Source organism: Grampus griseus, assembly GCF_964374135.1.
Source record: "Grampus griseus genome assembly, chromosome: 1".
Classification (NCBI taxonomy): Eukaryota; Metazoa; Chordata; class Mammalia; order Artiodactyla; family Delphinidae; genus Grampus; species Grampus griseus.
In genome coordinates, this window is record NC_139017.1 from 37,745,027 (window position 1) to 37,767,364 (window position 22,338).

The 22,338-nt window shown below is 36.1% G+C and overlaps 1 protein-coding gene across 1 annotated transcript in view; it reads left to right on the forward strand.

Annotated features, from left to right (window-relative positions):
- HMCN1 (hemicentin 1) overlaps positions 1–22,338 on the forward strand; it is a gene marked incomplete at its 5' end in the record, with an annotated part of 521,222 nt that overhangs the window by 357,643 nt on the left and 141,241 nt on the right. Inside the window, 11 exons of the mRNA XM_082648266.1 lie at positions 530–680; positions 2,014–2,208; positions 3,698–3,811; positions 8,109–8,296; positions 9,888–9,984; positions 15,698–15,859; positions 16,602–16,715; positions 16,829–17,031; positions 17,325–17,406; positions 17,516–17,647; positions 18,359–18,508. Coding sequence (XP_082504392.1) covers positions 530–680; positions 2,014–2,208; positions 3,698–3,811; positions 8,109–8,296; positions 9,888–9,984; positions 15,698–15,859; positions 16,602–16,715; positions 16,829–17,031; positions 17,325–17,406; positions 17,516–17,647; positions 18,359–18,508 — 1,588 coding nt within the window. The remainder of the gene's footprint in view (positions 1–529; positions 681–2,013; positions 2,209–3,697; positions 3,812–8,108; positions 8,297–9,887; positions 9,985–15,697; positions 15,860–16,601; positions 16,716–16,828; positions 17,032–17,324; positions 17,407–17,515; positions 17,648–18,358; positions 18,509–22,338) is intronic.

Genomic DNA, 22,338 nt, shown 5'->3' on the forward strand with positions numbered 1-22,338 from the left:
AATTGATTTAGATACTTCATTCTGCTGCAAAATGAGCTTTGAATCCAGATTTTTTTTTAAATTGAAGTATAGTTGATTTACAATATCATGTTAATTTCAGGTGTACAGCACAGTGATTCAGTTTATCTATCATCTATCTATCTATCATCTATCTATCTATCTATCTATATCTAATTTTTTCAGATTCTTTTCCCTTATAGGTTGTTACAAAATATTGAGTATAGGTCCCTGTGCTATATAGTAGGTCCTTGTTGGTTATCTGTTTTATATAGTAGTGTGTATATGTTAATTCCAACCTTCTAATTTATCCTTCCCTCCTCTTTCCCTTTTGGTTCCAGTTTTTAAAATAATGAGTATTCCAGAATGAACATTGTATCTCCTATCAGACTGAAAATTTTAAAATTTAAAAATCCACACCATAAGCTGTTGGTTTTTTTTTTCTTATATACATATGTAGTTCTTTTCTCACTCTCTTTAGAGGCTTATTACTGGAGTACTTAATGATAACATTATTATAATTGAATCACAGCCCCTTAAAGCAGATGATCATGTTACTATTGCTGCCAGTGGACACACACTTCAAATCAGGGAGGCTCAAATATCAGACACTGGACGATACACGTGTATAGCGTCTAATATCGCAGGTGAAGATGAGCTGGATTTTGATGTGAATATACAAGGTAATACTAATATGTTTATTGTATGTAATTTAATTTATATGATCCGGCAAAGCAATGAAAAAGAGATTTGACTTGGTTTATTTTAATGTTTTTTTTCTGTTGACAATAATATAAATTCATTATTGAAAACTTGGACTCAAGAAATTAACAAAGAAGAAAATAATCCCATCATTCAGGATTACCTCAGTTATTTTTATGTGTTTCCTTCTGATATATTTTTGTAAATGTATACTTCATTTATAAATTGGGACCACACAATACGTACTTCTCTGTTACGTTAGCTTTCCCCTAACATTATACCATGAAGTTTATCAGAAAGCTAATGTAACATTATATCAGAATTTAAAGTAGTCACACTTGGAACTGAATGATGATTTAGGCTCCTTCAAGCTTTCTGACTTGGGCAAGTTACCTAAATATTTTAAAACCCATTTTCTCACTTTTAGAATTAATGCCTTGTAGAATTGTGGTGAGTACTAAATTAGATAAAGTATATAAAACTCTTAGCAAAATGCTTAAGAAATGATATTTGCTATTATTGTTGATATTACTACTGTCAACATGATTTTTAATAACGATACCTGTTTTATCAGTTGAGTATCCAAATCTTTATTTAACCAGACTCCTATTGTTGAATGTGTGGGTGTGTCCAAGCTTTTACTACTCATATATAATGCTTCATTGAACATCTTTATACCTAAAACTCTTACACAGTTTTTATTTTTCATAAGTTGTTAATGATGGAAATTTTAGGTCAAATGTTATACACTTTTGCAGTGCTTTTGATGTACAGGCAAATTGCCTTCTAGAAAGTTCATACTTGTCACCCAGAAAACTTTGAGTATGTCCCATTATATTTTTTAATAGACTTATTAATCTTGGCTGCATAACTTCTTTAGTTTTCTGAATAAGACAAATCATTGAGAAATGCTCTATTGAGCCAGTATTTTTTAATGATTTCTCAAAATTAGTTTTCCCTGCTATGATCATATTCTTTAGCCATGTTTATCATAGTAGGTCCTGCCTGAGAGCAGGACATTTTATCTTCTAAATGCTAGAGCCTTTGAACAGAAATGGAGAGCAAAGCATGAGCACAACATTCTGAGCTCCATACTTCTTGCTTTTCCACTGGAGAACCAACTCTGACTTCTGTCTATTACTTTTTTTAGCTAAGGGCTAAGTTGGTAGGTGTGTAAGTACTTGACAGTATTTTCACATTGTCTAATTTATTACATGTACAAATCACTCTTGTGAAAATACAGCCAAGACCTTTCTTTAACGGATTGACACTGTCGTTTACATGAGTCCAAAATTTCATGTCTTTTCTCCATAGTTCCTCCAAGTTTTCACAAGCTCTGGGAAATAGGAAACATGCTGGATACTGGCAGGAGTGGTGAAGCCAAGGATGTGATCATCAACAATCCCATCTCTCTTTACTGTGAGACAAACGCTGCTCCTCCTCCTACACTGACATGGTATAAAGATGGTCACCCTCTGACCTCAAGTGATAGAGTATTGATTTTACCAGGTAAAGATTGCTAGGAACAGGGTGAAAATCTGAATCTCTGTCAGATGTGTTTCTTCTCATTTATTAGACCAGTCAAATTGATTGACTTCTTGGCCTTGTGATTTAACTGACACAGGATACTGAATGCCACTGGTATCTATGTAGCTTCAAGCTAGGAGAGTCTAGGCTGAGAATTTGACATAGGCTAGAATACCTAGTTAATTTTCATATCTACTATGGGATCATTCTATCAACTTAAGAAAGTCCTTTGGCTCCCTTGTGCCTCCATTTTTCTAAATAGTGTGAGGAAATAATCAGTTTTGTTTCTGTACATTATTAATGATAAATTCTAGAATATATTTGCAAATAGTTATTACTCAGTTTATTAAATGCATTTCTCATAAATCAATAGTAAAGATTTTAGTTTCAAATATTTTAGTTATTACATGTTTATCGATGGAAAAGTAGATCTTTAAATTGTGGAAAAATAATATTTTCAAGGCTTCTATTTACTTTTAGCAAACATTCAAATAGGCTTGTCAAAATTTATCAGATTGTACACTTAAAGCCCAGTGCCTTCCAATGTATGTAAATTTCATCTCAATTAAATAAAAAAAATATCTTGGCAAAAAAAGAAAAGAGACTAGATAGAAATGACAACTACATGTGATCCTAAATTGGATCTGGGCTTAAGGAAAAATAGCTATTAAAGACAATATTGTAATAATAGTGAAATTTGAATATGGACTATGGTTCAGTCGTACTTTTCTCACAGATTTTACATTTTCTGATTTTGATCATTATACCTTCTTTTAATGAAATACATATTTATGAATATTTAGGGGTGAAGGGACATCATGTCTCCAATATACTCTCAATCTTTTTCTGAATCATTTGAGAGTATTACTCATTTATATATATAAATAAAGTTAATATGTACATTTTTATGACAGAGATCAAACAATTGGATTGAAATACAAATTATTGATAAACACAGGTAAAATTTTTAATATAATTATTGAGACTTTTCTCTAAGTTTGATATTACATCAACATGAAAAGTTAAAAAATACAGTTATTCTTTCAAGATCATATGTATAAAGGTATACTTTATACCTTTTATATCCTTGGCTATTATTTTCTCAAATCAGTACTTGCCTCCAACAGTGTAAACTTCTTTTACATGTGTTCAAAACTGTAAAAGCAAGAAGTCACCACATAACAACATTCCACATGGAATGTGAGAGGGACATGGAGCAACATTCCTCCCTTGCTCTATACAAGCTATTTAGTTCTCAGGAGGTCTCATTCATATGCTGGGTCACTTTTCAATAATGCAGTGTTTGTCCTAAATGTGGTATGTGGGATTAACACTGAAACACTGGATGAAGTAAGAGCCTTAAAAGGAAATGTAAAGAAGTCATTAGACCTGAAAAACTATATCTCTGTTTATGATCACTTTCACTCTAAGATTTAGAGAAGTAAAAATATGTATTGGGATATATTTTCAGGAGGGCGAGTGTTACAGATTCCCCGGGCTAAAGTGGAAGATGCTGGGAGATATATGTGTGTGGCTGTGAATGAGGCTGGAGAAGATTCCCTTCAGTATGATGTCCGTGTACTCTGTGAGTTTTTCGTTCGTTTTTTTGTTTATTATGCATTCTTTCGCGCAAAAGTTTTTTGAGGAACTAATGTTTGCATGATGTTGCACTAGCATTTTAGAGACATAAAGATAATCAGAAACTGATGGCTTTCCCAGGGAGCTGTCTTATACAAATTGAAAGCACATTAGTTAGGACTCCTGAAGTATCAAATAACAAACTAGCTTAAAAAAAAAAAGAGAGAGAGAGAGAGAATCACTGATTCATGAACCTGAAAAGTCCCAGAGTACAGCTGGCTATAGTCATATCTGACTTCTATGGCTCAAAAGAGGTCCACCAAACTTTACCTTTCTCTTTCTCTTGGCTCTTTTTTTTCTCTGTTAGCATCACTCTCAGGTGGGGAATCCCTTTGGATAGCAAGTGGGCCCCCGGAAACTCTATAATCTTACATCTTCTTAGTTTCACATCCAAAGTGAAAGCTCTTCTTATCCAGTATTTACAACTGAAGTCCCAGAATTGGATTTCCATGGCTTTAACTGGCCAAGCATGACTCACATATCCATTTCTGAACCAATTACAGAGGCCAAGAGGCCTAATTGATAAGGCGTAATAACTATGTCCACCCTTGGATCACAGTCATATTATGAATGCAGGGACTGAGAGTAGAAGAAGTATTGCACCTTTAAGGGCAAAGAAAGGTGATGCTACTAGAAGCAGGAACAAATAGATGCTTCCATGAGAAGGAGTTGAGCTAGAGAAGTAGCAGTAGGAATGCATAGGAAGCAGTTGGTATGAAAGGTTTTACAGAGGAAGTGATTAAGTGATATGAAGCATTAGGCACTTATCTGAGAGTATCAAATGACACTGAGATTTTTATCCTGGGTGATTAAGAAAATTATAGCAAGGGCAATAAAAATAGAAGATTTGGAAAAACAACATAACTTGGGAAGAAGGAAGTCAATTTTGTTTTGGACGTATTGAATTTGGCATGATACCAAGATACTTAGGAAGATGTTGAATGAGACATTGAAAATAAGGAACTACAACACAGGAGAGAGAATTGAACTAAGAATAAAGAGTTGAGTTATCCACAAACAGGTGATATTCAAAGGCATGAGATTTCCAACAGAAAGGGTTGTAGATCGCTTAGGAGAAGATAAAAAAAATAAAAGATCATTGTGGGATCATTTACAAGTAGGAGACAGGAAAAAGAAAATAGAGGAGAAACAATCTGAGGAGTTAATGAAAAGTAGTAAACTACCATATCACCTATTCAAGGCATAGAAAAGGTTATCAAGAAGTGGGTTTAGTATGGAATGCTAAAGTAAGTTTAAGAGAATAAAAACTGGGGGGAAAGGCCATTTTAAACTAAGAAATCATTAGTGAAATTCCGAAGATCAATTTATGTATAGTATGGTGCGATACAAAGCCACAGAACAAAAGGATAAATATCGAGGAAATAATCAGAAAGAAAAGGAAACAAATATAGAGTACTCTTAAGACATTTTGAAGAGGCAGGAAGAGGTGAAATAGAGTTTTAGGAAGAGAGCTTCTTTGAAAAAACATATTTAAGAGAGATTTGAATTTGCTTATAGACCAAGGAAAATGATCCAACAGAAGGAGACAAGTTAAAGTTTCAAGTATGTGTGTTGATGGGAGGAGGGGGCAAGGATTGATGGAGCAAGTTCTAGAACAGGAGAAAAATGCAATCAAGAAACCGAGAGGGGTCAACTAGCCTTTCATGGTAGTGAATTGCCATACCTTGGAATGGTAAGAAGGGATATGTGGGAATGTATATCAAATGTATTTAGTCCTTTCCTTAAGTATGAGAACAAGAAAGACAGTGGCAGGGCTGGTATTCGGGCCTGTGGAAAACAGAGAACCTTAGAGATTGCCACTATGGGGGGTGTGATCGTCAAACACTGAAGTTGGAGCTATTTGGCTTAGTCATGGCTTTCTGCACCCACCCTCATTAACCCGGGATCAGAGGTAGAAAAAACAGACGATGTGACCTAAGGGTGGGGAGAGGGGAGCCATGGAGGCAGTGCCACAAGGTAACAAAGGTACACTTTGTGGAAGCACTGGAGGGTAAGGGACATAGCATGTGCAGTGAGACAGAGCATCGCTGAAATGACCCACTCTGAGACCTAGGCAGAGGAAGAGGAAAAATGAGCTTGCAGGAAGGCTGATAGATTGATTGTAAGGGGGAGGAGTGGAAGGGCTAGAGTTTTCAGCGCAAACAAAAAGCCAGCTTATGAAGGAAGCCTGAAAAGACGTGAAATAGAGAAAACCCACGAACTCAAAATTCATTTATTTGACAAATATCTATTGATCGCTTACTGTGTGCCAGGTACTATGCTAGGCACTGAGGATACAGCAGTGAATACCGTAGACATCAGACCTTCTTCAAGGAGCTTATGAACTTGCAAAGGGCAGAAGTGTTTATGTTGAATGGTCCAAGGTATGACAGTCTGTGGCTGGCTGAAGTGGGGTAGAGGTGAAACTAGGGTGGGATGGGTCATCAACATAGATTTTAAAGTCTACAAGGTAGTGATACGAAGACGATTAAAATCAGTGCTAACATCATCAAGAGCAGTGAAGGAATATCTTAGACCACCTGGCTTAATTTGACCTAAGTTTGGAAGGAATTTAGTTTAGGACTGAGTGGAAGGATCTGATAAAGTAGCAAGATATTATAGGTTGGGAAGAACTGGAATTTGGTTAAATTGAAATGGAATTTAGGGATTGATTGTCAAAGGGAGATGTTCATGTCTTCAGTCTGTTATTTTTAATTAGGAGGAAGTTGGAAAGCATGTTGGAGATGAGTTTAGAGAAGTACGAACAAAGCAAAAAAAAAGAGCCCACAAAGTCTGTCTAAATTAGGGATACTTCACAGTGTTTGATGCTTACCTCCTAAGTGCCACTAAGAACAATTCTGAGAGGTGTAATCCAGCTGGAGGGCAGGTCAGAGCAAAGAGCTTCGGTGGAGGCCTCTACAGGTCAGACCTTGGGCCTGTAGTGTGTCTCCTGGTAGCTCCTAATGATTCAGCTCCAGAAACATTGAAATCTTTCAAGAAAACATTGAATCTTTATGTACCAACATTTCATTTGATCAGTTTTCATGGTGTGGAGGTACTGATAGCCTCATTTAATCTGAAATTCAAGTTTATTATTTACTAATCTGCAGTTCAACCTATATATTCTGTGTTATCTAAAGTACAGCAAAAAATCATATAATTTTGACTGTGAAAGTTTGCATTCAAAATAACACTGAAATTTTATTATGGGGCCTTGTAACCTTGATTATTTGCCTTATAGACTTTCAATTTAGTTTTGGAGAGACCCAAATACTACAAGAAGGCATCTGCATTAAACATATATTCTTTACTGATTGATAAAGATATGGCACATTTTAAGAGAGTAAAACAAAATACCTAAGCTTTCAAAACAAAACAAAGTGATTATTCGTTTTGAAAATGAATTTCTACATTTACAAAAGCAGCCAACACATGCATTCCTGGTTTAACATTTCCATTTTTTAAAAAATTCTACAGATAGTATGTGCTTTTTCATAACTGACTAGTCTAACATCAGGTGGGCATGAACCTGGATTGATTCTATATTATTGTTTTAAATGAGAATGAATATATGTAGAAAGATCTAGAGCATGGCTTCCCAAACTCTAGCATGCATAAGGATCACGTGGAGACCTTGTTAAAACACAAACTTCTTTGGCTCTCCTAGGGATGCCAACTAAAGAAGGCTCAGTCAGACCCCCAAATCCGCATTTCTAGCCAAGCTCCCAGGTGATGCTTATCGTGATACCACTGATGCCGAGGCTGGGGAAACACAGTTTGAGTAGCCCAGACAATTCCCTTGCAAATGAGACCAAACCTGTACATTTCAAATACGCTTTAAAGATTTACCTGGCTTGTCTAGATGACCAAGTAGACTTAACTGTTAATTTGTGCAGATGCCACTTGCATGTGTGCTTGCAAACCCAGAGGGCCCGTGGAAGGGGCTGAGAGAGAAACTAGACAAGATGTATTGGGGAAGAATTGGGATTAACCTAAATGCAAAGGAAACTATGGGAGGGGTTAGCCCAGGATAGGTAAAGAAAGGGAAGAGAATAAACCCAAATTCACACAGATTTATCACCCCCCCGAATTTATTAGTGTAAAGTGTTACTTCAGAATCATGGATTCCTCTTCAACTCTTGTCCCTCTATTATCCCAAACTTTTTAAAATTGTCAGAAAACTAGAATAATTTAGAAAAGACCTTGTTTCCTGTCATTATCTCTCTGTTGCAATCACTTATTAGTGCCGCCAGTTATCCAGGGAGCAGACAGTGATCTGCCTGAAGAGGTCACCGTGCTGGTGAACAAGAGCATGCTGGTGGAGTGTTTATCCAGTGGCAGCCCCACCCCAAGAAATTCCTGGCAAAAAGATGGGCAGTTCTTGCTAGAAGATGAGCATCATAAATTTCTATCTAATGGAAGAATTCTGCAGGTAAAAGTAAAAAATCTAATTAAAAATAACTATTTGACTTTGTATTTTATAATAATTGTCTTTTTGCTTTTAAAAATAATTTGTCTTGGTTTATAAATATTGGCAAAAATAACTAATCATAAAAAGGGTATATAAAATAAAATTCTTCTTACTCATTCTTTTCTCACTATCAGAGGTAACCACCATTAACGGTTTTGTGTGAATTCTTCCAGAGGTTATCTGTACATTCAGCACACCACACACACACACACACACACACACACACACACACACACACACACACACACACACACACACACACACACACACACACCCCTAAATTTACTACAATATGGCCTCTGTGATAAAAACCAAATTATTATAATTCTTTCCATTGCAGATTTCTGATGATTAAATTCTAGGTGGTTTAAGATTCCCTATAGATTAAAATTTGTCCTCTATTGGCAAAGAATTGATGATAAAGAATAATGGAAACCACATAAATATCCTGAGTTGTTGTTCACTAATGGGCATGTCTATATTTTTCTTTTCAAGGGTCTTAAAAGGAAGATAGGCACTTGTAAAAATAACACCAACTCTTTTGTTAGGATGCAACTTAAGAAATTATTTCCCAAACATATTAATGATGTTGTATAGGCCCAAGAGTCTAAGCATCAGTGTATCCAACACAGGACCTATCCCATGGAGTTCTTTATTAAAAAAAAAAAAAGTATGAGTTTCACTGCTTGTAAATAACCTTTAATTCTCAAAGTATCTTCTGAACACCATGACTATTTCTTTTTGATGCTCATACAACCTCTAGCTAAATACTTAAATATTTCTGTTGGCTAGAGCCAAAAGATATATAGATGGACAGAAATTTCTGTATAATAAAAAAAAGAAAATATAACTGCTATATTAACTAACTCTTGCTACATAAAACAAACCACTCCAAACAACTTAAAACAATAAGCATTTATTTAGCTCACAAGCTTTCTGGTTGGCTGGGTGATTCTTCTGGTCTTGGCAAGGCTAACTCGAGTGTCTGCATGCTGTGGATTGAATCCGTGGCTCTGCTGATCTTGGCTGGGCTCTTGTACATATCTGGGACCTCAGCTGCAATAACGAGGCTGACTCTTCCCACATGATCTCTCGCCCTCCAGCAGGTTAGTCCTGGTTTCCTCACATAGTGGTGGCAGGGTGCACATGGTCTAGGTTTGAAATGGAAGACTGTCACATCCATCACGCTCTATTGATCAAAGCCGGTCACAAGGCCAACACAAATTCTCCATCTTTACTCCACTCCCTGATGGGAGAAGCTTCACAGTCACACCACCAGGGATGTAGATAGGAAAGTGGGAGAATGATTTGGGACTTTTCATAGCCAATATACAAGTATGTATAAATTTGCCTTTTCTGATTAGGAATCTTTATAAATATTTATTTGATAGACCTGACTAATAAAAACCAGTGTCAGCACTATTATGTACAAAATTTTTTTCCTATGCTTATCTGGTATTAGCTAGAAAGAGTATGTATTGTTTATTCTCAAAAATTGACAAGTTGCTTTATAAAAAAGTTTCAGTTGGAATTTCTTCATTTTTTTCCTTAGATTCTAAACACTCAAATAACAGATATCGGCAGGTATGTGTGTATTGCTGAGAACACAGCTGGAAGTGCCAAAAAATATTTTAACCTCAATGTTCATGGTAAGAGCTCAGTTCCAAAAACATCTGTTAGAGTACGCTTGAAAAAGCAGGAAAACTGTACTTTAGATCATGTACGCTTATTTTGCATTTTTTAACTTGAACAGTGTGTGGAGCCTGCATTCCTTCAACCTTTCCCCTTCTTTCTTTCTACCACAGCTTGTGCGATTTATAAAGTACAAATCTTTTAGGGAGTCTGTTTTTATATTATTTCAGTCCCTTAAGAAAAAATAGTTACTCCTACATATTTGAAAGTAAAAAAAGAAAAAAAATCACAATTTGAAATCCCAAAGATTACAAGTTTATATGAAGTTAGAACCAAATATAGCTCTTCTACCCATAAAAATGTACCCACTGGGCCTTGTTGGAACCAGTTTCTGTCCTCAATTGTAGAATTCATGTTGAGTTACACCCTCCAGTATGTAATATACTTCCTGAAGAAGAAAAAGTAACTTTATAAAGTTAAATAATTCCTGAAAACCATCAGTACACCTAATTTATTTATTAGATTCTAAGTTCTCAATAAATGCTAGACACTCCATAAATACTAACTTTTTGCTAAAAAAGCAGTTAGGTGTCAGCCATAAATAATTAGTTTTATTTTCATCATGCACAGCTGCTTCCAGAATATTAAATTGGAAATGCTGAACAATTATTATAAAAGATTTTCTTTAAACATGTGATTCATATGCAAAATTCTAGCTCATTTTGGAAATAGCTGAAATTTGACATTACTGAAAAATTTCTTCCTTCAAACGACTTTTATTTAGCATAATGGATATTCTTTTTTTGGTGCGATATATAGGGAGTATTGATGTCTAGCAATGTTTGGTGTTTCTGTAACAGATATTTGAAGCACTCTTACCTTTTTTTATTCCCAGTGCTTAGCAAGTTTTTTTTGAGTAAATCTGACCAAAATAGAAGAAATGCGTTATAAATTCCCCGGAAGAATAAATTAAGCAAATATAATCATTGTGAAAGTATACTATACTAATCTAAGTAATCTAAAGTAATCTGTAATCTAATTTGTATTCTAATCTGTAAAGTACAGTAGGATAAATGTTGAAAAATAAAAATGTTGATCATTTTTCCTGATTCCCCAAGGCAGAATTAATTTTTCCTCTTTTATGTGGTCAAAAGCGTCTTGTAAATACCCCAGTTTTAGCAGTTACATATTCTACCTTTTTATCTTTATACATCTGTATCTTCACGTCTATCCCATAACTTTATTATAAATGCTGTAGGCAAATGGTCATCTCTTACGGACCTTGGTCTTCCTAAACCTTGTCTAAAGTCATGGTAGTTGCTAAATAAATATTTGTTGTTCCTTTATTATATTTCCTTCATATCCATTTCCTCTTTGTAATGCATAGGAAAAACACCTGAAGTAGGAGACTTGCCTGACTTGAGAGGCAGAAGCCACTTGTGTTTACTATTGAGAATTGGAGTTCAGGAGGGGGGGTTTCCTCTTTTACTGGTTAACAGTGTCTTGAGCTCCTGCCTGCAGTCAGGAACCCATACTTAAATATTGGAAAATTCATGTAGGAGGGAAACAGTTTAAATTGTTTTCACTTAAAACCATACCATTTGTTATCTCCCTGTACAATATCGCTTGCTTCTTTTGGACTCTAACCTTCAGTCTGTTGACCTCTCAGTTATTTTTCAACCCTCTGTGTCTTTACCTTCTTCACATCCAGTCTAACTTTCATGGACCAGCATATCAATCACTTCTCTTAGCCCACGCCTTCTCAGCACTCCTGCTCAATAAAGGCTCAACTCTGCATGTAACAACACAACACACTGACTGCTTGATACCTACCAGGTGCTGTGCCAGGTGTTTTGTATATGTTATTTTACTTAATTATCTCAATAACCCCAGGTAGTTGGTACTATTTTATACCTCTTTTACAGATTAAAAAGCTGAGGCTCAGTGAGACTAAGTAACACGCCCAAAGTTACACACCTGGCAAATAGGATTTTAGCTTAGGTAGTCTGATTCCAGAGGCTTTAAACTCACCTGCTTTTCTGTATTACCTCTCACTGAATTCCATACCTGCACCTAGGTAGCTAACTATGGCTAGAGAAACTCTTGGTGTCAGGACTATTGGTGGTATTATAAATTCATAGATACTGCTTGAAATGAGCCCTTTATACTGCCTCTTCATGGCTCTACTCCACAGTGACTCATACCTTCTTGAATGTCAGATGGCCCCTGTCTTAGCTCAGGCAGCCATTAACAAAATACCAGAGACTGCATGGCTTAAACAATAGGAGTTTATTTTCTCACCATTCTGGAGGCTGGAAAGTCCAAGATAAGGTTCCAGCAGGGTTCAATTTCTGGTGAAGGCTCTTTCTCCCTTGCAGATGGCCACTTTGTCCTCACAAGGCCTCTCCACTGAGCACGCATGGACAGAGAAAGCAAGGAAGCTCTCAGGTGTCTCTTTTTATAAAGACAATAATCCTATAGGATGAGTGCCCCATCTTTATGACCACATTTATCTTTCGTTCCTTCCTTAAAGGCCCCATCTTCAAATACAACCACACTGAGAGGGCTTTAGTATATGAATTTTGGGGGGACACAAACATTCAATCACAGTTGCCTCTCACCTTCACTCAGTCAGTGCCCTTACCTCCTGTTTTACAGGGAAAAGAGAAGGCATATGGCTGAAACCACTTCAAATTCCTACCATCAAAATGAGAATATTAGCTGCATGTGATGCTGCCATTTCTTCCTTCTGTTACAACACAAGATGGGAGCATTCCTCTACCTTCTAAAGACTGACTTGACTCTATATCCCTGGTGACCGCCTGGTCAAAAATCTCACGGTCTCCTCTCTTCCTCTCCAGTATTGAAATTCACACTTTCACTGGCTCCTTCCCAAGAGCATTTAAATTTACTCATCTCTTGCCTCTTAAAAAAAAAACCAAAAGCCAAAAACACAAACAAAAAAAACCCAAAACAACTCTCCCTTAGACCTAGTATTTCTCTTCAGAGGCGTCCTTCTCTTTTTCCCCATTTCAAGGCAACCTTCTCTAATAGCTATATATTTACTGTCTCCTTTTCCTCACTCCTCCCACCGTTGCTCATCGGATTTCACCCCAACTCCAATGAAACTGCTCACTGAATTCATGAAATGACATCAGAAGTCCAACACGCATTTTCAGGCTTTATCTTTCTTACTTCTGAGCATTCAACATCCTTCAACATTTGACTGTCTTTTTCAAAAATTCTCTTCCTTTGGCTTTTGTGATGCCCACACCCCTTATTGATAATCTTGCCTTCCCAGTCTCGCATTCCCAGTCGTCTTTGCTAGTTCCTCCTTCTCTACTTGACTATTACACTTTCGTTTTCCAAGCGCTAGACTTTATTCTTCCCACTCTTTTCTTACGTGATCTCATGAATTCCCAAATTTCAGATACCATCTATGTGCAGAATAGTTTGCAAATTTTTATTTTCAGTCAGGGCTGCCTCAGGAACTCTAGACGCTTCTGTTCAAATATGTACTTCTTATTGACACAAATGCCTAATAGTCACTCTAAGACCATGTGTATATAACTGATCTCATTACCTTTTCCCAGAAATGTGTTCCTCCTCCAGGGATCTCTGTCTCAGTAAACGGAATCACCATCTTCGCATTGTTTGAGCCAGTTAAATGAATGTCATCCTGGATTCCTCCTCCTCCTGAAACCTCACCCCCAAAGCATTGAATCCTAAATATTCTACCTACATAATATTCTGGATCCACTCACTTTTCTATCCTTTCTGACACCATCCTAGGCATAGCACTATCATCTTCTGCACTCATTACAGCAATAGTCTCCTAACTGGTCTTTCTGAGTCCCTTCTAGCCTTCTCACCAGTTCCCTCCACTGTGGCCAGATTGATAACTTTTAAGCTAATTTTTGAGTAAACCACTCCTCTGCTTTCCTCTCCTTAGGCTGTTATTTCAGCATTCTAATGATGCCCAGAAGACCCTCTAGAATTTTATACTATTTAGTCCTTTAATCTTTGCCTTCTCCACCTTACTCCCCAGCAGCCTTGCTCTTCAGACTCTGGTCATGTCAGCCTTCTGGTGCCATGTTCTTTTCCCCATTTGCGCCTTTGTATGTGCCATGCCTTCTTTCTGAAAGACCCGTCCATTATCTGTCTTCCGCTAGCTTATTCCTGGTCATACTTCAGCATCTTTTTAAATGTCACTTCTTCCTCCTGATCCCCAAACTAGGTTATTTCCCTCTTGTCACCCTACTCTTCTGATGGACACTCACACTCATCACACTTGTAATTATTAGGCAGTATCGGACAGTGGCTAAGAACAGGGCTCTAGAGCCAGACAGCAGTCTTCCAGTTTCTTCCAGTATCTAACTGTGAAACCTTAGGCAGGATGCTAACCTCTCTGTCTCAGCTTGCTCATCTATAATAAATAAGAGGATAAGAACTGTATCTAACACATAAGGTTTCTGAGCCTCCAATGGTATACATGAAGTGTTTAGTTCAGTGCCTGGCACAGCATAACCACTCAAAAAAATGTTAGCTGTTACTTTTTGTTCAATGTCTGTCACTATCACCAAATTATTAATTCTTTATAGATAATATCTATTATATTTTTCATACTGTATCAGCACTTAGCACATCTGAAATACAGAAGGTATTTAATAAATATTTGATAAATGAGTAGATGAATGAATATGAAAATTGGTGGATAAAAAAACATGTATAGTAAAATTTAAAAAGCAATTTCGCCTTTTGATCTTTTGCTTTTGTTTTTGATGCTATTTTAAGACCTCAGTCTTAATATAAAAGAGTATAATATAACATAGAGAGTATAATATAATAATAGAGTGTTACATTAGTTGTGTTCTTTATTTCATGTCTTACTATCTTCATTGGCCTGAGCAAAACCTACCTCTGCCTTTATTTATTAATGTATTCATTCATTAATGTATTCACTCATTTTTATGCTCATTTCTCGCTCCTATTCCCACCCCCCACATAGAAACCATTCAAATATGTATGATGTTATTCCTTCCCCGTGCATGTATTCTTGTAAAAAATCTATTATTCCATCTGCGTGTGTTTTAACATGCATAATTGGCATTGCATTATTAATCTTATGCTTTTTTACTCTACTTTTTCTCTGTACTGCTTCTGCTTTTGGAATTCTTTTTTGGTTTTGAACAATAAGCCATTGTATTGCTTATTTCTTAAATCTTCTGTTTATCTTGAAAGTCAGTGATTTACATTGTTGAAATAACCTGTATAATTTATTGATAGATATCCTAAAATAACAGGTCTAGTCTATTATTTCTATAAGCAAGAAAATAAAAACTTTAAGGATATAATATTAAAAACAAGAATATTCACATGTATTTAATAAAAAGCAGTATTAGGTCTGTGTACATTGACAAAACCATCTCAGGAACTGGCAACTACATTTTACAAATAAAATGCAGAATAATTCTGTCTGAAAATTCTAGTATTCTGTTTCAATTGGGAAAAACAAAACTGATGGACATGAGTTTGATGAAGGCATTAGGGAATTCTAAGAAGAAAGGTAAATAATTAACAGTATCATTAACTCAGTGCTTTAGCAGAGTACAGTAGTTGGGATTATATTAATAAATTGGAATATGTATTACTGATAATATCACTTTTTACATTTAATATATTTACTATTAATACCAATATATTTCACTTTTAATATATTTACTATTATAGTTCCTCCAAGTGTCATTGGTCCTAACCCTGAAAATCTCACTGTTGTGGTGAACAATTTCATCTCTTTGACCTGTGAGGTCTCCGGTTTTCCACCTCCTGATCTCAGCTGGCTCAAGAATGAACAGCCTATCAAGCTAAACACAAATGCTCTCATTGTGCCCGGTAAGGAACTTAGAGCTCTTTATGAAGTGGGCAACACTTTCTCATTTTTCTTTATTTAATACAAATGGCATTTCAACTTAGTCTCTTTCCAAACTTTTGTCTTGCTGCATTTATTTGTTCACATTAAATGCCTCTCTTCAGCCATTTGGGGCCATTAGGATAAGACTGTAAAGACTCTATGATTTCAGTGGGAATGTACAGTAACAAGGTCTACTTCAAGAAATTATGAAATTTAGGAACAGAGCTGCTTAGCAATTACTTGGGGGTGATAGACTAGCGAATAGTGCTTTCATTGGATAAAATCACTGGTTGTTTTCAATCGATCCTAAAGCTCCTTGAAGATAGATTAATATCAGTAGATAGACTAACAGACGGACAGCCAGTTCTGCACTGTGGGAGATTTAAACCCAGAAATACTTGGTGACATATACTGACTCTAATACAATTACGGTTTGCTCACTAGAATCTATATGAAACAGTTCTATTATCCATGTTTGGTTACTGGAGAGAAAATTTTATTAATTTCTCCTTTTATAAGGAAGTAGAATAAATAGTACTGAAAGGATCAAAGGAAGCTGATTAAATTCTTTCATTTTATATATGAAATGCTTCTATATGCTTCTATCTATGCTTAGATTTTCCTCTAAGGGAAAGGATATATTTTGCTATTTATCTTATTGATAAGGTTGTTATTACAACAACCTCTGTACCAAACTTCAGTTTGCATTATATTTGCCCACAGGTGGTCGAACTTTACAAATTATCCGGGCCAAGGTATCTGATGGTGGTGAATACACTTGTATAGCCATCAACCAAGCTGGTGAAAGCAAGAAAAAAGTTGCCCTGACTGTTTACGGTTTGCTTCTACTTTTTTCATAAGATTTTTTCATTCTTAAACTGGTATTAGATATTTTCTATCTGAGCATTCTATGAAAAAAAAAATCCTCTGTTCTTATTTTCTTCCTTCAGTGCCCCCAAGCATTAAAGATCATGGCAGCGAATCTCTTTCTGTAGTTAATGTAAGAGAGGGCACCTCAGTGTCATTGGAGTGTGAATCGAATGCTGTCCCACCTCCAGTCATCACCTGGTATAAGAATGGGCGGATGCTAACAGAGTCTACTCAGCGGGAGATTTTGGCCGATGGACAAATGCTGCACATCACGAAAGCTGAGGTGCATCTTTTATGCTTGTTTGTGTGTCATGACTCCTTGGCGGGATTATGGAAGGGAGAATTGGAAGTTGCATATTCCCCTTACTCCAGTGAAAAATTATTTTCATTTAAAAAATAACATCATCAATGCCATTATCCTCATTTTTCATTTAAAAAAAAAGCAGGATTGTAGAAGGCAATTAGGACTGGGGCATTTAAGCATAAAGATGACTGATGATTTAATCTACACTCGAACGGTGTGATTGGTCATCTATAACTTAATGGAGCACATACAATAGTATCTTTTTCTTTTAGGTATCTGACACAGGCCAGTATGTATGTAGAGCTATAAATGTAGCAGGACGGGATGATAAAAATTTCCACCTCAATGTATATGGTGAGCATCTGCCTCTAATATAAGTCTTTTTCCCCCAGATATGCAAATGCCAGAAAGTATCCTGAATTAACTTAATGAGGACACATGATTTTCTTCTGTCTTTTTACAGTGCCACCCAGTATTGAAGGGCCTGAAAAAGAAGTCATTGTGGAGACAATCAGCAATCCTGTGACTTTAACATGTGATGCCACTGGAATCCCACCTCCCATGATAGCATGGTTGAAGAACCACAAACCCATAGGTAATGTAGCTGTGCAGTTTTTTATGATTGTTTTCTTTTGCTCTTGATTCACTAGGTTAATAAACTAGCACATTTTCAGTATTACGCACATAGCTGTGTTTAGTTCATAAAGCCTAATGTACTGTAATATAAACTTACAAAAGGATTCTTTTTTTTTTTAATTTATTTTTATTTTTGGCTGCTTTGGGTCTCTGTTGCTGCGTGCTGGCTTTCTCTAGTTGCGGCTAGCAGGGGCTACTCTTTCTTGCGGTGTGCGGGTTTCTCAGTGTGCTGGCTTCTCTTGTTGCGGAGCACAGGCTCTAGGTGCGCGGGCTTCAGTAGGTGTAGCTCACGGGCTCTAGAGAGCAGGCTCAGTAGTTGTGGCTCACGGGTTTAGTTGCTCCGCGGCCTGTGGGATCTTCCCAGACCAGGGCTTAAACCCGTGTCCCCTGCGTTGGCAGGCGGATTCTTAACCACTGCGCCACCAGGGAAGCCCTACAAAAGGATTCTTCACTTTACAGAGATTTTTCTCCTTTCCATTTTACTGGAGAGAAAATTTTATTAATTTCTTCTTTTATAAGGAAGTAGAATAAATAGTAATGAAAGGATCAAAGGACAAGGTGAAAACTTAAAAAAATACATTTGTCACATAAAGACATTTTTACAGTGACTTGTAGAGATGTTAAAATAAAAGCTTTTTTATGTTTTGTTTGGCTTTGTTTCTACCTCTAGAAAATTCTGACTCACTTGAAGTTCATATTTTGTCGGGAGGTAGCAAACTCCAAATTGCCCGGTCTCAGCATTCAGACAGTGGAAACTATACATGCATTGCATCAAATATGGAGGGCAAAGCGCAGAAAAATTACATTCTTTCAATTCAAGGTATGTGTGGTACACTCTGATCTGTCTTCAGTTTCTTTATTACATTCTATCTGTAGTACAAAATAAGTGTACATCTAAATAGATCATTTATAATTGATTCAAAATACCTCTTTTTTGCATGTTTTGGATATTTTATTTCTTTTCCAATTTATTGAGATATAAGTGATATAAAGAACTGTATAATTTTAGGGTGCACAGCATAATGATTTGACTTACAAAATATCATTAGATAAACAAAAAATTTTCTGTCCTACATTTGCCAGTAGATAGTATTTTCATGAAAATGGACATAAATGTGGAGAAAAGAATAGAAATTTCAAAATCTCTTTTTTTTCATGTTTCCTGAAATGTTTACCTTCCTATAGTATATATTCTATTGAATTACTTGTTTATTTAAAACTGGAATAACTTATTTTGATGCTAAGCCTATAGGTCTCTTCCTATTGATATAGATAAGATTTATCTCATGAAGATATTAAATATGTTCTAATTACTGGCCAAGGATTAGGTGAGCTTAAATAATCATGTATCTTATACTATTTTGGTTTGAGAATAAGGAGCATTGATTCATCCAAGAAATATTTAATTAACACTTACTATGTTCCAGCATAGAATTGAGCACTGCAGGGAGAACTTGCATCCTTTTGATTTTCAGCAAACCTTTGGGGTATTACTTTTGGTCTAATGTTTAAATTGAAATGGAACTCTAACTTGAAACTAAGTTGAAATGCTTGCTTTTTCCAATTTTATTATAGTTACTGAAAAGAATTTCTCATAAGTTATAAATGCAGTTGTGAATATGTATTATCTACCTGTTGCATGCTCTGTTAAAGCTAACTCCAGAAAATTGAAATTTTTTTCCAGTTTTATTGAGATATAATTGACATATAACACTGTATAAGTTTAAGGTGTGCAACATAATGATTTGATATATGTATATATTGCAAAGTGATCACAATAAGATTAGTTAAAACCCATCACCTAAAAACTGAAATTAAAGAAAAATTAAGATGTTTATGAGTAATAGTGGTTTCTCCTATTAGTGATGCTTTAAGATTTCAGAAGTAAAAAGGGAAAAACTGCTATTCAGAGATTCAGTATCAGAAATTGCATGTTTAATTATGTTTAATGCGCTAATAATAATAGAGGCCAATCATGGGGTATGTGGTATGACCAAACATTTTGCCAGACTTTTTATATATGTTATTATGTCTTAGGACTAGAAATTGTATATAGACATAGGGCCTAGTCTGCACTTTTCCTATATTATATACTTGTTATAGGATGTCTCATTTACATTCTTATTGATTCAACTTCTAAATTGTACAAATTTGATATAATTATTATCATCTTCTGGACGACTAAAATGAGATTTGGAGATATTATATAGCAATGTGTTGGTAAAAGTTTAACAGTTGACTCTGCAGACAAAAAGGTCTTGATTTGTAACCAATCGTTTGTCAGTCTCTGTGGTGTAAGTATTCCCACAGTGGCCCATTTCAAGGTACGGATATTATGGCACCAAACATGGAGCAGGAAAGATGTGCAAAATTGGCTCTTGCAAGCTGGAATGAGCTGCCTCCAGCACACCACTATAATTATTTAGAAAGAATTAAAATGTATTTCTGTCTTATACTACTGTCAATATTTTTATTACACATTATTTCTTTTTTTAATCAATATTTCTTTTTGTGAAGTATAGTTGATTTACAATGTTGTGTTAATTTCTGCTCTACAGCAAAGTGATTCAGGTATACATCTATATACATTCATTATTTTAAAATATTCTTTTCCATTATGGTTTATCATAGGATATTGAATATAGTTCTCTGTGCTATACAGTAGGACCTTATTGTTTATCCATTCTATAATATATATAAAAGCTTACATCTGCTAACCCCAGCATGCCACTCCATCCCTCCCCCAACCCCCCCTCCTCCTTGGCAACCACCAGTCTGTTCTCTATGTCTGTGATTCTGTTTCATAGGATAGGTTCATTTGTGTCATATTTTAGCTTCCACATATAAGTGATATCATATGGTATTTGTCTTTCTGACTTACTTCACTTAGTATGATAATCTCTGGTTGCATCCATGTTGCTGCAAATGGCATATTTCATTCTTTTTTATGGCTGAGTAGTATTCCATTGTATATATGTACCACATCTTCTTTAGGTTGTTTCCATGTCTTGGCTATTGTGAATTGTGCTGCTATGAACATAGGGGTGCATGTATCTTTTTTTAAAATATATATATATATTTTTTAAAATTTTTGGTTGCATTGGGTCTTCATTGCTGCACGCGGGCTTTCTCAACTTGTGACAAGCATGGGCTACTCTTCATTGTGGTGCTCAGGCTTCTCATTGCAGTGCCTTCTCTTGTTGCAGAGCATGGGCTCTAGGCACGTGGGCTTCAGTAGTTGTAGCACGCAGGCTCAGTGGTTGTGGTGCACAGGCTCAACAGTCATGGCTTGCGGGCTCTAGAGTGCAGGCTCAGTAGTTGTGGTGCATGGGCTTAGTTGCTCTGCGGCATGTGGGATCTTCCCGGACCAGGAATCAAACCCATGTTCCCTGCATTGGCAGGCAGATTCTTAACCACTGCGCCACCAGGGAAGTCCTGCATGTACTTTTCTGAATTATAGCTTTGTCTAGGTATATGCCCAGTAGTGGGATCTCTGGATCATATGGTAATTGTATTTGTAGTTTTCTGAGGAACCTCCTTACTGTTCTCCATAGTGGCTTTACCAATTTACATTTCCATCAACAGTGTAGGAGGGTTCTCTTTTCTACACACCCTCTCTAGCATTTGTTATTTGTAGACTTTTTGATGATGGCCATTCTGACTGGTGTGAGGTGATACCTCATCGTAGTTTTGATTTGCATTTCTCTAATAATTAGTGATGTTGAATATCTGTTCATATGCCTGTTGGCCATCTGTATGTCTTCTTTGGAGAAATGTCTGTTTAGGTCTTCTGCCCATTTTTCAATTGGGTTGTTTGTTTTTTTGTTGTTGAGTTGTATGTACATGTTATTTCTTTTTTTTTAATTTTTTATTGGAGTATAGTTGCTTTACAATACTGTGTTATTTTTTACTGTATGGCAAAGTAAATCAGCTATATGTATACATATATCCCCTCTTTTTTGGATTTCCTTCCCATTTAGGTCACCACAGAGCACTGAGTAGAGTTCCCTGAGCTATACAGTAGGTTCTCATTAGTTATCTATTTTATACATAGTATCAGTAGTGTATGTATGTCAATCGCAATCTCCCAATTCATCCCACCCCCCCTCTTGCCCCCCTTGGTGTCCATACATTCTCTATGTCTGTGTCTCTATTTCTGCTTTGCAAGTAAGATAATCTATACCATTTTTCTGGATTCCACATATATGCGTTATATACAATATTTGTTTTTCTCTTTCTGACTTACTTCACTCTGTATAATAGTCTCTAGGTCCATCCACATCTCTATAAATGACCCAATTTCATTCCTTTTCATGGCTGAGTAATATTCCATTGTATATATGTGCCACATCTTCTTTATCCATTCCTCTGTTGATGGACATTTAGTTGCTTCCATGACCTGGCTATTGTAAATAGTGCTGCAATGAACATTGGGGTGCATGTGTCATGTGTCTTTTTGAATTATGGTTTTCTCTGGGTATATGCCCAGTAGTGGGATTGCTGGGTCATATGGTAGTTCTATTTTTAGTTTTTTAAGGAACCTCCATACTGTTCTCCATAGTGGCTGCACCAATTTACATTTCCACCAACAGTGCAAGAGGGTTCCCTTTTCTCCATGCCCTTTTCAGCATTTGTTGTTTGTAGATTTTT